The sequence below is a fragment of the Electrona antarctica genome, assembly GCF_951216825.1.
Source record: "Electrona antarctica genome assembly, chromosome: 23".
NCBI classification, from domain to species: domain Eukaryota; kingdom Metazoa; phylum Chordata; class Actinopteri; order Myctophiformes; family Myctophidae; genus Electrona; species Electrona antarctica.
Window position 1 is genome coordinate 14,504,759 of NC_136804.1, and position 23,312 is coordinate 14,528,070.

The 23,312-nt window shown below is 42.8% G+C and overlaps 1 protein-coding gene across 5 annotated transcripts in view; it reads right to left on the minus strand.

Moving 5' to 3' along the window:
• The window catches only part of nrf1 (nuclear respiratory factor 1), a 33,999-nt gene extending 11,783 nt beyond the window's left edge, over positions 1-22,216 (minus strand). Inside the window, exons 1-12 of one of the 5 annotated variants that reach the window (XM_079493899.1) lie at positions 22,081-22,216; positions 18,843-18,968; positions 17,411-17,555; positions 13,594-13,708; positions 13,142-13,268; positions 12,295-12,435; positions 5,169-5,327; positions 4,224-4,448; positions 3,320-3,412; positions 1,957-2,010; positions 898-963; positions 370-545 (exon numbers count right to left, since the gene is read on the minus strand). In XM_079493899.1, coding sequence (XP_079350025.1) covers positions 370-545; positions 898-963; positions 1,957-2,010; positions 3,320-3,412; positions 4,224-4,448; positions 5,169-5,327; positions 12,295-12,435; positions 13,142-13,268; positions 13,594-13,708; positions 17,411-17,555; positions 18,843-18,917 — 1,376 coding nt within the window. In that variant the 5' untranslated portion in view covers positions 18,918-18,968; positions 22,081-22,216. Of the gene's footprint in view, positions 1-369; positions 546-897; positions 964-1,956; positions 2,011-3,319; positions 3,413-4,223; positions 4,449-5,168; positions 5,328-12,294; positions 12,436-13,141; positions 13,269-13,593; positions 13,709-17,410; positions 17,556-18,839; positions 18,969-22,080 lie in introns of all 5 variants that reach the window. The other 4 variants (XM_079493902.1, XM_079493900.1, XM_079493901.1 and 1 more) reach the window with 4 other exon arrangements.
• Between the last annotated feature and the right edge of the window lie 1,096 nt (positions 22,217-23,312).

The window sequence follows — 23,312 nt, forward strand, 5'->3', positions numbered from 1 at the left end:
TCTGAAGCGACCTTCGTGTCCCCCCCTGACACCACCCATCGCGTCCTGACAGCCAATCAGCGTTGATGTTGTCCGGAACCCCGGAAATGTTTTGTCCGTTTGGTTTTACTCATCCAGTTCCTCCAACTGAACCGACCGTCCAGGACTCAGCAACTTGAAATGGGACATTCTGCATAATGAGTACTTTTACTTTTGGTACTTTAATTCCAATACTTTTGTACTTTTACTCAAGTACATTCCGGACTTCTACTTGTAACAGAGTATTTCTATATTGCAGTAATAGTATTGACACTTTTACATAAGTAAAACATGCGAGTAGTTTTTCCCACCACCGCCAACAGCGCTAATGGTGACGAGCCCTAAGCTCACCTGTTGAGGGCCATGGTGACGGTGGTCCCGGGCTGCATGTCGTGGGAGGCGGCGACCGCTGCCTCGGCCAGGGAGGCCACAGCCTGGTTGGCCTCGGACGTCTGGATGGTCATCTCTCCTCCCTGGAGAGTCGCCCAGTTCTGTTCCACCTGGCAGATGGACGGAACATGTAAAAACTAAAAAGATTAATAATTTGAAAAATGGTCTTAATTAAGTAATGTATACATGATGTGAACATGCACGTGGCGGTATCATCATTATCAGACTTAATTTCACCCATCAACTTCTCTTTATGCCCCAAATTACTGCTTTTGTAGAAATATTACATTAATTGTTGAATGTTCAAGCATGTTCTGATCATGTACACTTTTTTAAGACATGACAAAACACCTTTTTGCATATGGTACGATGTTCATGCTCTTTATTTATTATGTATTCACGGTCAGGTTTTGCCCTTTATGATTCATTCATACATTTTAATGAAAGGTATGTTAAAGTGATATTTGTGTTAAAATATGTGTTAAATACCTTTATATTCTGATAGTAACCGTTATTTGCAAGTGTTTGTTCTGCAGTCTCCCCTTCTCTCCAAGTCTTAAAAATCAAACAAAAAAAAACAAAAAAACAGAAAGTACAGTTTTCATGTCGGGATACGAATTTGATCCAATCAGCAGAGAGAATTCACACAGGATATCGGATAAACACGCAAAATAGGAAGGAAGTGATGGCACAAAGAAGTGAGCGGACAACATTGTGAGCTGGACCACTATAAACTTGAAGCTTATATGTGGGTACTCTCTTCTGATTGGCTGATATGGGCAACTCATCTGGCATTTTATTTTTTGTTTACTAAATAGCTTGGGAGAGTCCCTGCTACTGAACAAACACTATAGCAATCGATTACTATCAGGATATATTGCTTTAACCTTTTAACGGGAAAACTGTTTTTTGAGAGAGAATGCACAGCAAAATGCATTGCATACAAAACTTGAGTGTAGCTGTTTTCTCTAAAGGGCTGTCCACACCAAGCACTATAACTGTATCTATAAATATAACTCTGAACTATATCATTCACCACTGTTCGATGTGGTATGGACGATAGACAGATAGATAGACGACTTCATATCTTCATAAAATGAAGATTATAAAATGGTACCATATTCTTCTACTCTGTCTCAGAGGAGGGCTGTGGGCACTTCAGAAACCGGCCTACCAGTGACACATCATCATTAGGCAGGTTTTTGGGGTGGGTTAATATTGATTTGTAATAACGGCGAGAACAATGGCTTCCATTATAGCACGCTAACTTTCCAGGAATAGAAATCCTGCAGAGTCTATTAGCTTGGATTCCCCATCGATGATGCCACTGGTAGGCGGGTTTCTGAACTGTCCGCACAGCCATCTTCTGAGACACCGACAGAGTAGACATTTTTGTAAACAGTGAAAGTGAAAGAGGCCATTGTAGAAAGAGAAGACAAGACGAGATGTAGGGTTATGTTCTTAACTAACACTTCATCAACGTGGTGTATCGCTGTGGGACAGAGACAGACAGACAACAGGGAGATGGAATAATGGAGGTCTGCTTACACTCACAATGATCTGTGATGAGACATCCGTCGTCTGTAACGCACGACACACCATCTGGTGAGGAGGGAGAGACAACTTGGTATTGTTGGTACAGAAGAGAGCTCACTGATTATTTTGCTAATACAGAAATGGGGAAAATTATACATGGTATTACAGTGAAATGGTTTATTTTTTCCGTATTAGGGGCACGCACAATAATTAGCACATATGCTACCATCAGGAGGTCATTTTGGCTTTGTGTTGTTTTGACACCAATACGTTCCACTATTTCACTTACTGGTCAGAGTGGAAACTGGGGCCATGTCATGATTACAAAATGGGATATTTGCCCTTATTTGCACCTTTCTAGCATTTTCCCACCACGCTATTTTGAGTATGAAGGAGCGTGTTTCCGCCAGGCCTGTCACATTACATAATTGCCTAATCGCAATTATTCGTGATCATTGCAAATATTTTTGCATAATCGTCATAATCCTTTCCAAATGTCCAATACCTATTGAGGGTTTAATGGTTAAAGGTCTGAAAATACACATTAACATGAATCCAACGTATGAATAGAAAAGATAAGTCAATAAACCAAACCAAATCATAAATTTACTCAAAACTGATGATAGTGCTGTCAAGTCTGTGACGCCATCTATGAACAAGTTTATTCTGCAACAGAATTTTAAACAACCCTTAGTGGGGTCCTTGGCTTGAAAATGTTGAAGACCCCTTCCCTAATAAATGGCGCCAGCCCCTACTAGGACCTAGGTGTGTACATCTGTGTGTGTGTGTGTGTGTGTGTGTGTGTGTGCACACAACAGCACACTTTGTGCCGCATCACCAGCAAGGTTACTGCACTGCACCGACTAGGGTTGGGATCCGGCACCGGATCCAACATTGAGGAACTGGAATCGGTTTAATCACATTCGGAACCGATTCCGGAACAGGTTTTATCACACTCTCAGAGCTGGTATGTGGACTTCACATTTTTATTTGATTTGATCTTTATTTTGAACTTGCAGGTATATATAAAATAAAAAAACTAACAATGAAAGCCATAATAATAATAACAACAATAATAATAATAATAATAAAGTAGACAAAATGTTTGCTGTACAATTGCAATACTGGTGCTTCTCAAACTTCTTAATTTCAAGGACCACCATAACGTTGCGACACGAAGTGAGCTGTTGTAAGCTTGTAGATTATCAAATGATTATCTCAAATAATTGCGATGAGACAGGCCTACAGACACATATACTGCGTGTGCAGGTAGATATATAGTGCAGTTACTATCTGTGCGTCTGCAAAAGATGAACATTATAAACATAATCTAAATACGAAACGAAATAACAGTGATTTAAATCAAATACGTTACCTCCCCATCCGTGGAATAGTTGACCTGTGCCACCGTCACCCCGGGCAGCTCTGAGGCGTCTGCCAGGGTGGCCACCGTGTGCCCCGTGCCCACCTGAGACACATTAGAACAGACACTTTTTATCGTTGCTGTTGGGCAGAAACCGTATCTCCATATTTCAACTTTTGATGTTTTTATGATCGTTTTTTATGGTTCATACAAGATATAAAGCACTTCGGGGGAAAGAAAAGGTGGGTATAAATAATTTAGACATTTTAAAATATCCCCCTCTTATATTTAAACGCTTTATGTGATGTAATTGTTTTATGAATGCTACTAAGTTGTACAAGAGTGCCATGCAAAGGTTGCGGAGGGGGGGGGGGGGGGGGGGGGGTGTGAAGCCGATCTACAAGCTCACATCATGTCACATAGCGACACGTTATGAGCTTGTAGATTATATCTGTGGGTTTTATAAATATTTAACCAATGAAAAGTATTAACGAGCTTGTGACTAAATCAAAGTCTGACAACACTAAGTACTAAGTACTATAAGGTACTGCTGTCCCCCTGGGTATTTTTTTTTCTGTGGGAATGCGTTCCCAAATTAAACAAATCACCCTGGCGATTTTACTCATATGGATATGAAGCTTCAACTGGCGGTGAAAAATTACTAATCTATCTAAAGAAGATCTCTAAACGTTATCAACTCAATATCATAAACAACACATACCTGACAAAATCGCCAGGGTATTTTTGGAACACAGTTCTAGGAGGGAATATAATATATGATATGACCCAGAGGTAGGGATAGTGACGGCAGGACTTCGGTACTCTATTGGATCTGTTGAAATCTAATTCCTGAAAAGTAAGAGGTTTTTTCGCACGTACAAAGTATATTCCGGTATACACTCCTGGCATTACGTACCTGGATGAGTGACACGGTTCCGTCGGGGTTGTTGACCGTCTGCACCACCGTCTGCGAGGGCATGAGGTGGAGCTGACCACCCTGCGTGGTGGTCAGGTGGTGGTGCTGCGTGGTCGTGGCCGTGGTGACCACCGCGTGGTCCTCGAAGGCATACAGCAGGTCCTCGCGCCCGTGCTGCTTGTAGCAGTTCTTCACGATGGTCCTCAGGGCCTGGGTCCACGACACCTGGGGGACCAACGGAACGGAAGGAAAGCATTGCATTGATTGCATAGACTAGAGCTACTACTGGCCTACAGGGCACAGCTCGTCTAATGGTGCATTTATATATAGTAAATGGTGCATTTGTACAGCGCTTTGATCCAAAGCACGTTTCATAGATTGTGCACTACATTCACCATTTGTGCACACATTCATACAACGATGGCGGAGGCACCAACCTGCACATTGGGAGCAATTAGGGGTTCAGTGTCTTGCTCAAGGACACTTCGACACACAGGATCGAACTGGGAACCTCGCGATTCACATTCGCCTGTTTTACCGGCCACTCTACCCCTGAGCCACTGCTACCCCTGCCGTCTATAGCTACACCTTTTCTGATGAATTAAAAATGGTGGACCCTGTTGTAAATAAGTGTAATGCTTTATCATTGTGTCGTCCACAGTAACAGTTTTTGTATTGAGTTGTGCTTCCGTTTGTACCCATTCTGCATACTGTTAATAAAAACTTAAATCAATCAAACCTAGTTCCTGGTGTGGCTATTCTGATGGCAGACCCCTGACCAGTGTTGGTAAGCCAAGACTGTTGGTGCCAACTGCCAAGTGTTGGTGTGTATCGGAGCAACGCTGTGCCGCGCAGAATAATTGCGATTAGGCGATAATGACCAATTATGTAATTATTACAATTATCGCCTAATCGCTATTTAATTGTGACAGGCCTCTCTCTCACCCTCTGTTTTTGCTCCTCTGTGCGGACGTCACTGCGGACATTGGCCCAGGGGATATCCTCTGGCCACCAGGCCGGCTTACAGCTCTCCTTGCCCCAGCCGGGCTTCCCTCGGCCCGTCGAATACTTCAACATCTCTGGGATGAACGCTCGCAGTTGAGCCTGGGAGACACACACAAAGTGAGATAGACCAACATGTTTGAGTTGCGGAGCAATTTTTGAAAGTGGTTAATTTCACCAGCTGGAAGGTCATCCCGTGACTATTCAGAATAATCGTAGGTTTCTCTCTCAAAACTGATAAGTATAGACACAAGGGGCAGTATTATGCGTGTCTTAAGTACCAGGTCTTATGACTTAACTTAAGACCTGGAGGCGTGGTCAATGCCATTTGACTATTCTGAGTGGCCAAACGGCATTGACCACGCCTCCAGGTCTTAAGTTAAGTAATAAGACCTGGTACTTAAGACACGCATAATACTGCCCAAGGTGTAGAACAGCACTCTGTATTGAATACAATCTAATGACTAAGATATAATCCTATGGGGGTCCCTAGCACCAAATACTGTCAAATATTTTACATTAAATGTGTAATACATGAATACAAACAGTCCTATTCAAGTGTTTATTATATTGTCTCTGTCGGGTGGAAACCTCTTATGTCCAAAACAGTTACCTTTCAGGATTAAAATTCAAAAGCAAATAAAGCCGATCTACAACTCGAAACGTGTCACGAGCTTGTGGATGTGCTACTTTAATGCTTTTGTGTGATACTGTATTATGATCAAGTAGGTCATCAATTTATGGAAAAACAAAAAGGTTAAAACATGTGCCCGACAGTGACGATACTGATGACGGTACAACCAGTATTTAGGTGGACCGCACCATTAATGAACAACTAAGACAAGTGATGACAGACCAACAAAAACACAAGCACACAATCGGGGACTGATTGCTTTGTCCAGCAGGTTGCATAAGAGGCTCCAGGATTTTTTGGAGTGTCCCTAAAAAAAGGGTGGAGGGGGCTCTAATCTAATCTGATTTGCTTTCCCACCAACAAGCCTGTGACTGGCAGGTAAAAAAAAAACACTACTTTTTTAGCAACTATCAATTCTTTTCTTAGTGATTATTCTAGCGATTACGTTTATGATTAATTGAATAATCATGTAATGTATGTTGGTATTTTGTAAGAACATTTTATATACTAAGAAAATTCGAATCGATTTTTTTTTGTGGTGGTGCAATAGTACTGCCTGTAGTACTGCCTGTAGCTTTGTGTGTGCCTGCCTGGCTGGCTGGCTGGCTGGATGGCTACCTGTGTCTGAGCACGGAAATTGCATTTGGTTGGTTTTCAAAACCAAGTGTCACATATTAACTGTATATATGATGATTTCAGGTGTATCAGTACAGTACAGTACAGTACAGTACAGTACAGTACAGTACAGTACAGTACAGTACAGTACAGTACAGTACAGTACAGTACAGTGTATGTTAATACAATATCACTAATACAATTGGGGTGGTTGTATTTTGTCTCCCTGCTCTTCTATTGAGACATTTATAAAATGTATCCCCTGAGCAAGCAGGCAGGCTCTATTAGCTCAGTGGTAAAACATTTCAGCACTTGCACAGGAAACCGGTTTCAAATCCAGGGTAGAAGAGGAAAGTTACATAGTGCTGAGTTAAGCACGATTGTATGCTCGGTTGCACAAAAGTGTTAAAAAATAATACAAATTGTAAAAAATAGCCGATCTACAAACTCGCGACACAAGCTTGTAGAAAATAGATCGTAGACGTATTCTTTTTAAAACAATCGCACACACACACACACACTCACACACACACACACACACACACACACACACACACACACACACACACACACACACACACACACACACACACACACACACACACACACACACACACACACACACACACACACACACACACACACACACACACTTGAGCAGCGGGCGAGTGCATTCACACCCACACACACACAGAGACAGGAGGTGTCCTGGGTGTCCTGGTGACATGCAGACATCATAGGGAGGATTATGTTGCACAGTGGAGCCACTGCTGCGTCTGCTTGTGCTGACATCACAGGACTAAATATGTTTCGGGACTAAATAAATCCCCCCTCCTGACACCAAAGCCCTTGGGCTGGGCAGGTCATCGAAAATATATCAATATCAATATTTATATCAATATTTAGAACCAATAACCGTTTTTTTTTTATATTAATTTTATATAATTTCTTATATATCCACGAATCGAGACCACACAATTGAAATTGATTTTCGTATAATCAACTAAATCGATTAGTCTGATTAAACAGGAAGGTAAACATGCAAGCAGCTAAGATGCTACTCGGCTGGTGTGTCTGTCTCTCTCTGTGTGTGTGTGTGTGTGTGTGTGTGTGTGTGTGTGTGTGTGTGTGTGTGTGTGTGTGTGTGTGTGTGCGTGCGCACGTGGGCGGTGGATGTACAGTATGTGTATGTATGCACGAGGGCAGATGGCCTAATTACAGTGGCTGGCGAGTTAAGTTGCACGCCGCCCTCTCACACCCAAATCCTAATCCTACACACTGCGCTCCAATCAACATCTAAAGGAGGTTCCTGGTCTTCATAAGGGGCTGCTAGAGGTAATTACACCCCCCCTCCCCCATATCACCTGCTGCTCCATATGAAACACACAGTTGTGGAAGAGGCACTCAGATTTTGGACGTCACGACTTAACCCGTTTCATATAATCGGTCCTCCTCACTATAACATGGTACAGTATTTTTTCTACTCACTCTGTGTCTCAGAGGAGGGCTGTTATGTGGAGAGTTTGCAATACCAGCCTACCAGTGATATCATGTAGGCACGATAGGTTTCATTTTATATTATATATAACAATATATTAATTATATATATTAGAACAATGGCTTCCATTATAGCATGCACTTTCCAGGGATAGAAAGCCTGCGGTTTCAAATAGCTTGGATTCGCCATCGATGATGTCACTGGTTTTTGAACTGTCCACAGCACAGCCCTCCTCTGAGACACAGACAGAGTAGACAAAAATAGTGCTGTATTATCATGAGCATTATAGTGAGGGCCGAGTATGAAGATAGGTTGAAAATGGGTGAAGTGTGTGTGTGTGTGTGTGTGTGTGTGTGTGTGTGTGTGTGTGTGTGTGTGTGTGTGTGTGTGTGTGTGTGTGTGTGTGTGTGTGTCTCTCTCTCTCTCAAAATGGGTGAAGTGTATAGTTACTTTACACTATTGGAAACAGACCTTCCAACCCAACCACTGGAATAACTCTGTGATAGAGCTTGGAACTACTGTATGTCAATAGTGCTGCCTGTATGCTATGTTGTCTCTGTTGGGTGGAAACCTCATATGTCCAAAACTGTTACTTTTCAGGATTAGAATTCAAAAACAGTTAAAGTAACAGATCTACAAGCTAAAAACCTGTCACCTCGCGCCACGATTCGAGCTTGTGGATCTGCTGCTTTTGTATGCGCTGTGTAGTGTGATCAAGTAGGGCATTTACAGAAAAAACGCAAACAGTTAGAATATGGAGATAAGAGGTTTCTGACAGACATGGACGATATGAATATTGTAATATGAGACTAGTTATGGTCTGGGATGTTGCATATCATATGACATCATAATATGGCATTCCTGCTTTTAAAGGCTGCATTACAGTAAAGTGATGTCATCTTCTGAATTCACCTGACCGATCTAGCTTCTCTTTTCTTTGCCCGTTTAATTATTATATGGGCATTACTGATGATCATCTATCAAAACAATGTGTGAACGCACTAATGGTCCACACAATCCACACAATTTCGATATTGGTCAAAAATAGTGATATTTGATTTTGTCCACATCTCTGTCTGTCCATAAATATGTATTGTCAATAAGTATGCATGGAATAAAGCATGTTTTAGGTATTATCATTCTAAACCTATGTTGCTGCTGTTCTGTTCTGTATACACAGCCAACCAGTTGAAGACATCACAGATCAAGCTTTGCATTTATGACATTTCCGAGACCATTCGTGTTCATGGAATATTGTATGCCTCTAAACATTGTATTCTATTGTTAGTTTGACAACTAGACAACCTAAATTAACAAATATCCGGTAAACAAAAATAGCAGAGCAAACAGGCAAAGTGAGGCAACGGGTTGCGTCCGTTAATCTCATCCTCCTCAACCACCCCGAGGACCCCGCGCGGCACGGTGCGTGCGGCCCCGGGATTGGCCGGCGCGCTCCCTGAGCGTTGGTTGAGTGCCGTCTCGGCGGGCCAGTGGTGCGCTGCGCTGACTGCGGTCTCCATGACCCAATGACTGCGTCAGCAGCAGAGGGAGAGCTGGAGTAAACAAGCTGGGCTCCCTCGGGAAGGAGCGAGAGAGAGAGAGAGAGACTGAGGCTGCCAGTGGTGCATCTGCTCCATCTCTCTCCTCTCTGCTCTGTAGGAACCACACCCCATCTGCTATCTGCTGTTTAGAACACTGTATCCCAAACTCCATTTGTTGCAGACATATTTTCATGGGTCACGAGAAATCAATTTATTTATTGTTTATTGTTTCCTACAGACTGAATTCTTGGCCACATTTTGTTTTTAATTTCAAAAATGGCAAAAAAAAGAATTAGAAACTAATAAAAATGAAAGCACACTGATAATCTGCTCGGTACAAGAGTATAGATTTATACATAACGTTTCTTCTTCTTCAGGCGGGATTATGCTTGAAGAAGGTCCGTATGAACCGAAATGTTGCCTTCAATAACTTTATACTCCAAGCAGATAATCAGTGTGTGGGCATATTTTTCGTGTGCAAAAGCTTTTTTCTACATTTAACAAATGAAAAGAATTAAGATAAGAAATTCCATTAATTAGAAAACTAACTAATGTTTAAAGTAGTAGTGAAAATGGCCACAATGCGACGCGTTAGGAGCTTGTAGATCTGCTACTGTATATTCACTAGTTTAGGTCCTGGAGAGAAGTTTCTCTTTTGGGTCTCGAGCTAAAAAGCTTGGGAACCACTGGTTTATTACATTGGTTCTCAACCGGTGGTCCATGGACTGACAGGTGGTCCATGGGAAAATGTTGTATTGTAAGAAGAAAGTCTGCTCCCAGCAGAAAACGTATATTAAACGGACAACGTTTCAACCCAAACAGGTCTTCATCAGACCTGATGAACGTTTTCTACAGGGAGCTTAGAGGCACAGTGGCCGGGATTGAACCGGTTCCGTTCTTTTTTTCCCACCTAATTTTGAACCAGTTCAGAGTGTTTCCACACTGAAAATTAATTGGTTCAGACTCCTAAAAGTTGGTTCAGAACTGGAACCAAAATGTACTTGTTTTTTCTTGCCCTGAACTAACTGGGAACCAAAGTGGGCGTGTCACTATTCTACAGGATGGAAGATGCGATATAAACGAAAAGTCATCGTGAAATAATGAAAAGAAATTTGAAACTGTAACTGACCCCCTCTAAAATGAGATGCTGCATCTCAAGGGGCTTTCCTCTCAATACAATATTGACCAAAAATTCTGACCAAACTGCTATTGACGACCTGCCCCCGCCACGGTTCAGCTTTAAACTGGTGGAAACGCAAGCCAGTTCGCGGGCGGTTCCGTTAAAGCAGCAACGTTCCAAGAATGTAGAACAGGACCAGTTCTAGAGCTAAACTTATTTTGGTGGAAAAGGGGTTAGTGCGCGGACTTCCCTTCCTTAAGTTCCTTCTCCAGTGTATGTATTGTTGCTCAGCACCTGCACATTTTTTATCGGGATGCACGTTGCTTAGCTTTGGACTCTATTTTAAATGTTTCCTTGTCTACACTAAAAGTTTCATTTGTATAGTTGAATATATTGTAATAATTATGAGTGGTTGTCACAAAAGGTTGTCTCAGGGCACACCGTTTGGGAACCAATCTAGGATCGAAATATGTTAGTGGGCCAGAGCTCACAAAAGGCTGATTGATGACCACTGGTTTAGAACATGATGCAGCAGATCTGAATAATGCTCTTTCACAGTCTAAATGAACTATAAGCTCTTAAAGAGTCACACACACACACCTAGTTATAGTCATAGAGCACTTGCTCCGCACACTGGCTGAATTTGCCTGAGCATTAAGTTCACATTTGATGAATCCATCATCTCAGTACCAGTTTTTATTTATTGCCAACTGGCGCCCTCTGTTGGCTGTACAGGAGCCCAACCATCTCTAGAACAGGGTCTGTCTGTCTGTCTGTCTGTCTGTCTGTCTGTCTGTCTGTGATGAAGCTAGTCTCATGGATTAAAGCAAAATAAAACCTCACGACTGAAAAATGGTGTCCTAATGTGCAATCCAACGTGTTTCCTAAACATTAACAATATGTGATAGTAGTATTGCTGTTCTACATAAGGTACTGCCAACAAGGTGATGAAATCACAGATTTAACCTTTGCTTTTCTGAAATATCCCAGACAATTAGGGGTCTTATGGAAGATGCTTCTGAACATAATTTGTAGTTCAACTACTTCAAATGCTCTAATCTCAAGCAAACTTCGCAACGTTTGATACGCCAACTCGCGCGCTTTAGCGTGCTCGGTGGTGTCTCTCGTGGCTCAAGTTCACTGTAGACCGTGCCCCTCCGTCACGGTCTAAAACTATACTTTATCGGCCAAAAAAGGTAGTCCATGGTCGTAAGAGAAATAGTGGCGGCAGCAGGATTCGATCCCAGGAGGTGTGGGTTGAGAATCCAATGACTAACGAGGCACACTACCGAGGTGGTTGCCAGAAAGGGCTTTTCTGGCTGTTTTAGAATGTGAGAATGCCCCGTCCCGCGGGCGGGTCTTTGCGAAACGTTGCGTTGCATAATACTTTCACGCGTCATTGGCAGTCCATTGACTGCCAAGTTAAGCGAATTGTTCCCGCACGCACGCGCACGCACACGCACACGCACACACACACACACACACACACACACACACACACACACACACACACACACACACACACACACACACACAATAATTTGGCGACCCCTGTGAGGACCACTGTGATAGAGGAGAAGTTGGAAGCATATATTACAGATAGGAGGGTGGTTCAATTAGAAGTTAAAACGGCTGCCATAGTAGTAGCAGTGCGACCTCACCTGGGTCATCTTGTCTACGGAGACGGGGATGCCATCGATGGTGAGGGGGGGTAGCTCTGACACCAGATCCCCTCCGGGCGGAGCGTGTTCCGCCAGAGCACTCTCCAGATCTTCGAGGACCATAGTCTTGTATTTCCTCACCTTTACAGAGTGAACATAAGAGTAGAAATGAGATCATCGCCCAGGAGGCTAGTGCCTAATCTATGCTCTGAACAGGAAGAGTGGGCACCTCAATGTAAAACTGGCTATTTGGTCGAAAATGATATGATAGAACAGAGTCACAGTGACAGAATGATTGCTGCCGTATATCCAGTCATTTTGGTTATAAACAAAAAGTTGAAAATGTTAAGTCTGCTAATGATGCACTGTGCATCTTCAAATCAAGTATACTTTACAATTACATTACTTGGTATTTAATTATATGTTTTTTTACATTTTGACCAAAATAGCAAATTTTTATAGCAAAAATCGAGGTGCCCACTCTTCCTTAGTGCCGAAAATAGCCAATGGATAGATGATTAGCAGACGGTACACATAATGGTAGACTACACTACACCACTGATTCCAAAAAATGTTACAAAAAAAAGGATATTATTTACTCATGACACCTAAATCTACAAGCTCATAGCGTGGTGCCGAGTGCCGTATATCTGCTAAAAAGAATTAACGTGAAAATGTGGCGCAAATCTTTGAGTACCGGTATATGTTCTTTCACAGTGAACGTTTTTAACTAAAATCTTTGCTTTTTCAGATGGGGGTCGGCGGCCAAATACAGATGATATTTAGCATTTAGAAGCCTTTTTTTTTATCGGCCTCAGGTCTAAATGGGTAGATAGTAGATACTCACCACGTTTTCCAGAGGCGCAGCACCGAACACTTTATACACCGGGTTGGGTTTGGAGGGAGAGATGCACAGAACTATGGCCTGCTGGCCCACCCTGGTGGTGTACTCATCCAGGGTCGCTCGAAGTTTCCTGGGAAAACAAGTAACAGTCAGTCGTTTACAGTGGTGGAAGATGTACTCACTTTTTTTCTTTTACGGCTCGCCGTGCCGTTTCCGGCGAGCCGCCCCGTTACCGTGTGGGGGCTGGCCCGCATCCGAAACGGTTCGAGAAATGACAGTTACCAACCAAGCTATTTTCGTGCTTGGACAGACAGACCCAGGGACAGACAGACAGACCCAGGGACAGACAGACAGACCCAGGGACAGACCCAGGGACAGACCCAGGGACAGACCCAAGGACACACATAGCAAAAAAATGGAGTGTGGATACGGGATAGTGTTGTTCCAAGGCTGACCTGAGGAGCCGGGTCTGCTGCCTCTTGCGGATGGAAGGGTTGGACTCAAAGATGTGGGGTCTCTTGCGTTTCTTGCCAGTTGCCACTGCAGCAGCAGCTGCCATGCCCACTGGCCCTGAGAGTGGAGAGACGGCACAGAACAAAGAAACTTAGACCAGTGGTTTTCAACCAGTGGTCCTTGAGGGGGTTCCAGGTGGTCCCCAACTAAATGATGTTGGTAACCAAATGGACCCTTATAGATCTTTAACTCTTGAGAGCGTGAAACCAAATGGACCCGTACGGGTCCATTCAGTTTCATTTTACGCTCCGAGTTAAATTATTGTTAAACATCTGCATCACTTCATTTACAAGAAGTCTACACAATTAGAGAATGTAAAATACTTGTTATTCTGATCAAAGTTTGCCTGTTATTTTTCCTATGGTACCAACATCTACAGTACAGCACATGGAATTGTGGTGTAGTGGCCGAAAATAACCAATCTACAAGCTCACGAGTCACAGACACCACACACCACACCCAAACAAACTCTTCTCCACTAATCCTCCCTTCCTTTCCTAATACTAATTTTTTTTTTTGGTCAAAATTGTCAATATAATATATCATTAGTCATAATTTTAGTCATCATAGCTTAGTTATTAGTTTTTCATTTTTATTTAGTTCTTGTCAGTGAAATAAGGTAGTCGATGGACACCTTTTGTCCTAGTTTTAGTTGACGCACAATAGCCCCTCTATAACATGCGTTTAGAGGGGCTATTGTCGTTCATTTATTTACTAATTATGCCAAATAAATGCCAAATAAAAGGTTTATTCACAGTTTTCAAACATTCAACATTTTTTAATCCATATAAAGGCAAACAACATGTTGAAAATGGGGTTGTGGGTTAACATTAAGATAATAAAAAGGTGTGCATGTGTGCGCATGTGTGTGTGTGTGTGTGTGTGTGTGTGTGTGTGTGTGTGTGTGTGTGTGTGTGTGTGTGTGTGTGTGTGTGTGTGTGTGTGTGTGTGTGTATGCATGGCAGGAGCTCTCCGAATTGATATATGTCAAGGCCCTCCGAATTGATATTTAGTCATAAAATATTCCAAATTATTCCAAATGTTTCCCAATTCTTCAAGATTCAAAAATAGCCATGTTCAAATAGCTTTAGTATACAATAGGGCTCAAGTGCTTAAACTGTTGCTCATTTTGCTGGGGACCCCCTGGAACCCCCTCAAGGACCCCCTGGGGATACCCGGAGCCCACTTTGAGTACCACTGATTATAGGGCAAAACCTGGCGGAGGATGACCAGTACAGGGTGAAATTGTTTGAGAACATTAGCCGGTCCAATACCACCACCTGCTGGCCCAATAAAGGCATTACACTGAAGACAGATGAGACCTGGTCATTTTATCTGTGGAACAATTCGGCACAGATAAAAATAAACACAGGAGGTCACAGGCTAGGACACAACTTTAATCTTAGCTGCACAGCATGACTGCAGGAGATGCAAATCATCCTGGCCTGATGCAAGTAGTCTTTGGAAATGTTTTCATAAAGAAGATGCAAATCTTCCCTCCGGGGCCACCAAGTGCTTTTGTTCTGTTTCTGAATAAATTAGATTGAGACAGAACGAAGCGCACGCACGCACACGCACACACACGACAAGCTGATGCAATGTGCCAATGTAAATAAATACAAAAGTGGGTCTGGACTATACTGTATTTGATGATGTTGTGGCTGGAAACAGATTTGCTCTCTTTCTGTTACCCATGTCCTTCATGCAAGCACATTGAAGGTGGTGAAAGGAGTCTATGGCCCAATCCCAATTGCCTCCCTCAATCCCTGAGCCCTGAACCCTCATTGACTTTAGTGACGTCAGCTCTAAGTGCTTGAGGGTGAGAGGTTGCAAGGGCTCCAAATTGTTGTGAAAGGAATGGGACAGCACTTTGAAGATGAGTCCGCCATTACTTTGCATCACTTTATAAAAACTGTCCTTATTCACAGCCAGTGCCTACATGACATGTCTATCATGTCTATTTTAGTATTTAAGCTGATCGTTTTATTATTAGTTTCATAAATACACTTTCCTGTGTGATAGGGGTTGTAATATTCATATATAATAATATTCATTATACATTGAATTTCCATATTCTTTTACTTTGCTCATTAGTCATTTGTCATCATATTTCCCTTATTATTATTATTGTTATTAAATATATAGCCTATCCTTCCATTCCGTCTCCCTTTGAGAACAGTGAGAAAGCACTATTGTGTTTGTTGACATTCTAACCGCGATACATAACTAATTTGCATACTTAAATGATTGACGTTAGGAGGACCCCCCTCATTCCCCTGGTAACGCTATGAACTGTGGGTAATTTCTTTGCCAAAGTCAGCATCGATGCTGACTTTGGCAAAGGGCACATAAAGGGGCGGGGCTGAGCCCTCACTGACTTACCGATTTCAAATGGGACATCCCTCAAGCCCTCGCAGACTTCACATGAACGCGCAGCTAAGTCAGTGAGGGCTCATTGAGTCAGCAAGGGAGTGGATTGGGATTGGGCCTATGTTGGTGCCAGAGCACAGATCAATATCACGTGAGGGGCGTGGAGGCGCGCGGAGCACCGTCTTGTGGGGAGATATAACTGGTAGAATTTAGAGGGGAAGCGAGTGACGTATGAGGACCAGAAAGTACAGTTGGGAACGGCTGTTTTGCCTACGCCACGGTCTGCGACCTGAGCGACCTGAACTGCCGCACTTTTTTGTGTGCGCTTCCGCCTGGCTCAAATAGATTGTGACAGGCCTAGACACTACTATAGTATGTCTCTCAAATAAGATACTTATCTTCCATTAGTTGGACAAATTTAAAAACTCTACTCAGTCAACAAACTCGCCTGGCCGCCGCAGGTGAGTCCAGCCTTTTTTTGACTGAGTAGAGTTTTTAAATTTGTCCAGACCCACAAAAGTGGGTCTGGACTATACTGTATTTGATGATGGTGTGGCTAGAAACAGATTTGATCTCTTTCTGTTACCCATGTCCTTCATGCAAGCACATTGAAGGTGGTGAAAGGAGTCTATGTTAGTGCCAGAGCACAGATCAATATCACGTGAGGGGCGTGGAGGCGCGCAGAGCACTGTCGTGTGTGGAGATAGAACTGGTAGAATTTAGAGGGGAAGCCAGTGACGTATGAGGACCAGAAAGTACAGTTGGGAACGGCTGTTTTGCCTACACCCCGGTCTGCGACCTGAACTGCCGCACTTTTTTGTGTGCGCTTCCGCCTGGCTCAAATAGATTGTGACAGGCCTAGACACTACTATAGTATGTCTCAAATAAGATACTCATCTTCCATTAGTTGGACAAATTTAAAAACTCTACTCAGTCAACAAACGGCTCGACTAACCTGGCCGCCGCAGGTGAGTCCAGCCGTTTGTTGACTGAGTAGAGTTTTTAAATTTGTCCAGACCCACAAAAGCACTTTTTTGTGTGCGCTTCCGCCTGGCTCAAATAGATTGTGACAGGCCTAGACACTACTATAGTATGTCTCAAATAAGATACTCATCTTCCATTAGTTGGACAAATTTAAAAACTCTACTCAGTCAACAAACGGCTCGACTAACCTGGCCGCCGCAGGTGAGTCCAGCCGTTTGTTGACTGAGTAGAGTTTTTAAATTTGTCCAGACCCACAAAAGCACTTTTTTGTGTGCGCTTCCGCCTGGCTCAAATAGATTGTGACAGGCCTAGACACTACTATAGTATGTCTCAAATAAGATACTCATCTTCCATTAGTTGGACAAATTTAAAAACTCTACTCAGTCAACAAACGGCTGGACTCACCTGCGGCGGCCAGGTGAGCCGTGACCTCATCTTGGCCGGCCGAGGTCAGGATGTCCGTGTCGTCGTAAATGTCGTCATCCGGGGAGGACGTGGAGTCTTCCTCGGCGCTCATCATGGTCGCTTCGGTGAAGGTGGCCACATGGACCTACAGTAAGGACAGTAAGCATGGTTACAGATCAACTAGAGATGTACCGGTACCATGTTCTTCTTCCCGATATCGATGCATACCCACAATCTGATTCAAGTGGGTCATTTAAAAACAGTCTAGGACAATGGTTATCAAAGTAAATAAATGCAAATTCCATTTATAATTGTTAAATTGCAGTTACAAGTCAGTACAATAATAAAGTAAATAGTACTTTAAGAGTATAACAGTAGTGCAACCTCAACTGAAGCAATAAAAGTAACATCATGTGATAAATGACATTGGAATGGCATAGAGTAGACTGACAACAGACATACTCGCTGATACCGATACCAGGATTTTAGGCTGTATCGGCAGCTTTTCCGATGCATGCATCAGTATCGGAACACTAACTCTAAGATCAACATCCTTCAACGCCAACGAGTGGGAGGGAGAGGAAAAGCAAAAGACTGTTATGTTATTCATCAGACTAAAGCCTGAACCATACAGTTCTCCACCACCCAAGTGCCGTGGACAATTTAATCTGTGCAAGATTCATTCCACACATCGATGCGTTCTGGAATGTGTCACCTACAAATTAGAGATGTAACAATACCATTTTCTCCTTCCCGATACCGATACCCACAACCTGCATATTACGGATGGAAACTAGCATTATTGCTAAATCCGGTGTATTTACACGGCATTGTACGTGTGGTGTTCATGAATATGCGCTGTCCCTCCCAAATAGACGTATGAATACATATTGGTCGATACAGAGTACTGATCCGACTGATTTAAAAATAGATCTAGGACAGTGGTTCTCAAAGTGTGTTCCAGGGACCCTCAGGGTTCCTTGTAGGCCCAAAGGGACCCTTACACGTCTGTAACTCTGAGTGCACAAATAGAACCAAATGGAATTTGTACACTCCCAAGAGTTATTGGGGTCCTTGAAATTAAAAGGTTTTGAGAAGCTCACAAGCTCACAATGCATTGGGTTGCAACGCATTGTGAGCTTGTAGATTGTCTATTTTTGGGCGAATCGATTTGTGTCGAGTGAAAGAAAAGCGTAGCAAATGCACTCTTTACAGGTCAGTTTGGAGTACTGAATTTGCAGCTCAACAAAAGCTTAAAGCTAGTGTATGACGGAGGACAATTTCACGATATATTAAAATCTCTGCGATACGATTATTGTGGGGTTTTATTTTCTTCTTATCGCGATAAACTATAATAACGATTATTGTCCCATCCCTACTCGGTATGGGAACAACTCTTAGTTACTGATGATAGAAGAAGTGCACGTACGACCTGCTGGACCTGGCTGACGGCGTGGGCCTCGATGGTTGTCATGTGCTCCGTCTGGTGAACGATGTGCTCTTCCATCACATTAAACACCTCCAGGTCTGGACTGAGGCCGGTCCAGGAAACTCTTGACTGGTGTTGAGAGAGAGAGAAAAAGAAAATAATGTGAGGAAATTCATTAACCCAGAAACCATGTCCTTCACCCAATTCCGCCCTGAAATGTAATAAGGTAATTTAGGCCTAGGAGTCAGGACTAGGAGACCACTAAAGTTTTGTGTCATTCTGTGAAGCCGTTCAGTTGTAAACGGACAGGCAAACCGGATGGCAGGGATGCTGTTAGGGCTGTCACAATTACAACATTTAAGCTGATGATTAATTGTCATACAAATTATTGCTATTGTTTTTGTCACTAAACTCTGTTTGGATTAGGATTTGAAGTTACGCAGGGCAGATGTGACAAATGACCTAAATATATAAGCAATAACTGACACATACCGGTAATAACTTTATACTTAACAGTGGAAATAGCCAATCTACAGGCTCACAACGCATCACATTGTGATGCGTTATGAACTTGTACACACATAGAAAAGGTCTGTTCTCAAGTTCCTGTCAATGAAAGCAATGAAGCAAATGGGATTGGTATTTCTTTAACTATTTCTCTAAAGTGAGTGACACACACAACACTAAAGAGAGCGATCCATGATCTGGTACCACCCAAATTTAGAACAAACATGGGAAACATTCAACTACTCTGCCACCAAAATGTGCAATGCCCTGACAGCTGACACCATACATTAAAAGGATGTGTAACACTGGTTTCTTTCAGAATTGGCCTTAACAAAATAAAACAATAATACTAAAATCAGGAGACCAAAAGGGCAGGTGAATGTAATGTCTCCATCTCGTTTGTACATATACTGTTTGTATTTGTTGATGACATGTATTATTTTTGTATGCTATGTTGATGAATTGGACCACAATAGAAAAAAGTCCCCAGGACTTGTTTTGTGTCATCCTTTTAGCTTTAATGTCTTACTGTACCACGTGCCGTTTACATTTCTGAGTTCTAACTACATGACGAGTGGACATGATCGAGAAAGAATCAATGTCAATAGCGTGCGTCACAATTTATATTGATATAATAGATGGCATTATTTACATCAGGCAGAAACCTCATATCTAGTCCAACTTTGTGTTTTTTCGAAAATTACACAAACGCATCAAAAGTAACAGATCCACAAGCTCAAAATGTGGCACAAAGTGACGAGTCTGCTTGTAGATCTGCTACTATGTGAGGTTGGCATCCAACAGCAACGATATTATTTATAAGTGAAAACAGACGCTTGATGTTGATAGTCTCAAAACGATTGAACTGTCATTCCATAGTTATAACAACACTACTACTTGTCGTCCTCTAGAGGGCATCTTCCATCATAATATGGATTTATGATTATGTTGGACCCAGTTGAAAAAGTAAATAAATGTGAAATTCGTTGAAATACACCCATGGCCCAATAATAGACTAGTTTAATACTGTAGAATTAATTATACAATATCCTTATATTAACCAGAAATAGTAGGGCGTTGTATGGAACTGATTTGCTCAACACGTGTTAGGGTTACATACTTCATCACACAATGGTGTTGTGTAAGAAATAGCGAAAGAATAGCCAATATACAAGCAGATCTTTAACTTTCAACCATTTTTGCAATGTTTGACCTAGCCTATAACTTCCCAAAAATAGGGATAAATTATTAATCGATTATTAATAATCCATTAAATTCGATAACTGCTGCAGCCCGTCATTTACAACTTGTTAGTAGCTGTTTATTTTTCCATCTTCATGTCAGACATTATTCTGAGGGATTATTGGCTAAATCACTAGTAGTAACTAACTCCAATATTGTCTCTGACGGATCATGGAAACCTCATGTCCAAAACTGTGATTTTTTAAGATTTGCATGATCGCTTTGCACTGTGCTTTGACCTTTTGGATCTTCTACTTTTGTGTAACGCTGTAGTATGATCAAGTGTAGGGGTGGGGAGTGGACACACACACACACACACACACACACACACACACACACACACACACACACACACACACACACACACACACACACACGTTAGAAAATAGAAGAGGTTTCTGCAACAATCTGATCAAAAGCTTAACTGGCAGGAGATCCATTTGGCATCCTGTCACACCATGGTCCATGCCAACAATCCCACATTTATACCGTATTAATTTTTAGGCTATAATGTATAATGGTAAAAACTGAAAATGTATTATCAACCATTGATCATGGGGGCCCATGGAACCCCCTCCCCAAGGACCCCACTTTGAAAACCATTAACCTAATCTGCAGTTATCACTTTTTAATGCATACTAGGCTACACATAATAATCTTCCAGAATTAAATAAATTATTCTCTGAGACATATTTAACATGTCAATTTCAATGACTTTCCCCATGACTGCAAAAATATTCTGTTAAAAATGAATTACAGGTTTTCCAGGAGCACTGCATGGATAATATCACCAATATCATCCTACCAGTAATACTTACTGGTTTATATGAGCTGCAGCAGTAACATAATCATTGCTATGTGGGGTATTAGTATTATTAATAACATTGTAGGCCACACATGGGTGTCTAGAACTATCCTCCTTCCATCTGCACTCCTTTAATGATCATATGATGTATGATGTGAACACAGTATGCTTGTTATGATGCATGAATGGATGTACAGGTTAGCCAACAGTAGCTAAAGCTAGTACTACTAATGCCCTACATTTTGGCTCATTAGCCAAAAGCTAAGCTAAAGCATCTTTGATGGCGAACTGAAGCAGCTGACGACTGAATTGGGAGTTATTAACACACAACAACACGAACTAATGCCGTCGTGTGACGCAGTGAAACCAATAAGCCACAATCATAATGATAATACTAATAAACAGTACAGTAGCATTGTAAACAGGACGTTGGAGGAAAAAACCAACAACAGGCCTCTCTGAGGCGGCCTGTTGTTGGTCCTTCTCTGACTAATAATCATATATATCCAAAAAATGAACAAAGACAACTTGAATAAAAACCGAAACAAAAACATGTAAACAAAGTGCATCGACACGACGTTGATGATGACTGCTCAGCTCGAGCTCCAGCCGGGTGGGATCGAGGCTGAGGCTGTGCGGCTGCGCCGCGGCTCGAGCTGGCTGGAGATTGCGCGGTAGAGCACTAACCTCGTTGCGGCTGCGCTGCTTCGGGCCTGCGCGGTACGGAGCAAGCGGGTAGGCAGGGCGGCTCGAGCCGGATGGAGAGAAAAGAGAAGAGAAGAGAGCGGAGAAGGATGGAATGATCCACAATGGAGGTGGACGGCGCGAGACAGAGTGGGCAAAGAAACCTCTCCCATCGCCCGGGGGGACGTCGTCGCCATGGCAGCGGCCGCAGACGATCGCCCATTGGCTACATTGGGATGGCGCGGCGGCGATTGGCTCGGTGTTGGTTGTTCAGGGCAACCGTTTTTCCTACAGATCTATTCTACAAGAACACTTTGCTGTAGATCGGCTATTTTCAAATGGCCGAAATGTATAGGCCTAGGGATGAAGAAATTCTTGGCAGGGCCAAATTAGACATTTATTGGGCCGGTGGGGCCGGGACCCGGGGGCCCTTGGCTCTAAGGGGCCTTCGGGGAAACTGGACCGCACAGTACTGGGTTTGATGCCCTGAAGGGCTCCTATAGTCCCTTCATTGGCCGTTGATTGTGTTAAATTTAGGTTAAAAATATGATAAAAAACGAAAACAAAAGAAAATGTCACACACACACGCATTATGAGCGGCCCAGGGGCCCTCGTGGGGGTTAATCCGTCCCTGTGAATTGGTTAATGTATGTTTTGTAATAATAATCAAGGGTGCAGGTCGCGTGCACTGGCCATATATGGAGCGTGTCTTGAGTGTACAGGGTTTGATGAGGTCAGATCAACATATGAATGTCAGGTCAGCTCCATATATGGAGATCTAAGGGTGGCAGTGGGGGCAGTGTACAGCGTTTGATGAGGGCCCAGGTAGTTCTGGGCCTTCATTTTCGGGCCTGTTGAGAACTCTAGTTTTTGCCGGCTGCTGGGCACTGCTGCACATGCACGATTCCATAGTTAACTGCGACCTTCGGTCACAACAAATAGCCTACCTCAAAATTGTATTCAAGTAGGCTACAGTACCTAAATTGTAATTGTACTTATAGTCCTAGCTGACCTCCGCGGTTTGAAAAGGACAACTCGTGTAAGAGGCTCTGTCAATCTGTGTGTGTGTGTGTGTGTGTGTGTGTGTGTGTGTGTGTGTGTGTGTGTGTGTGTGTGTGTGTGTGTGTGTGTGTGTGTGTGTGTGTGTGTGTGTGTGTGTGTGTGCGTGTGTGTGTATGTGCGTGCGTGCGTGCGTGCGTGCGTGCGTGTCCAGAGCTAATTTCACAAGCTATCTT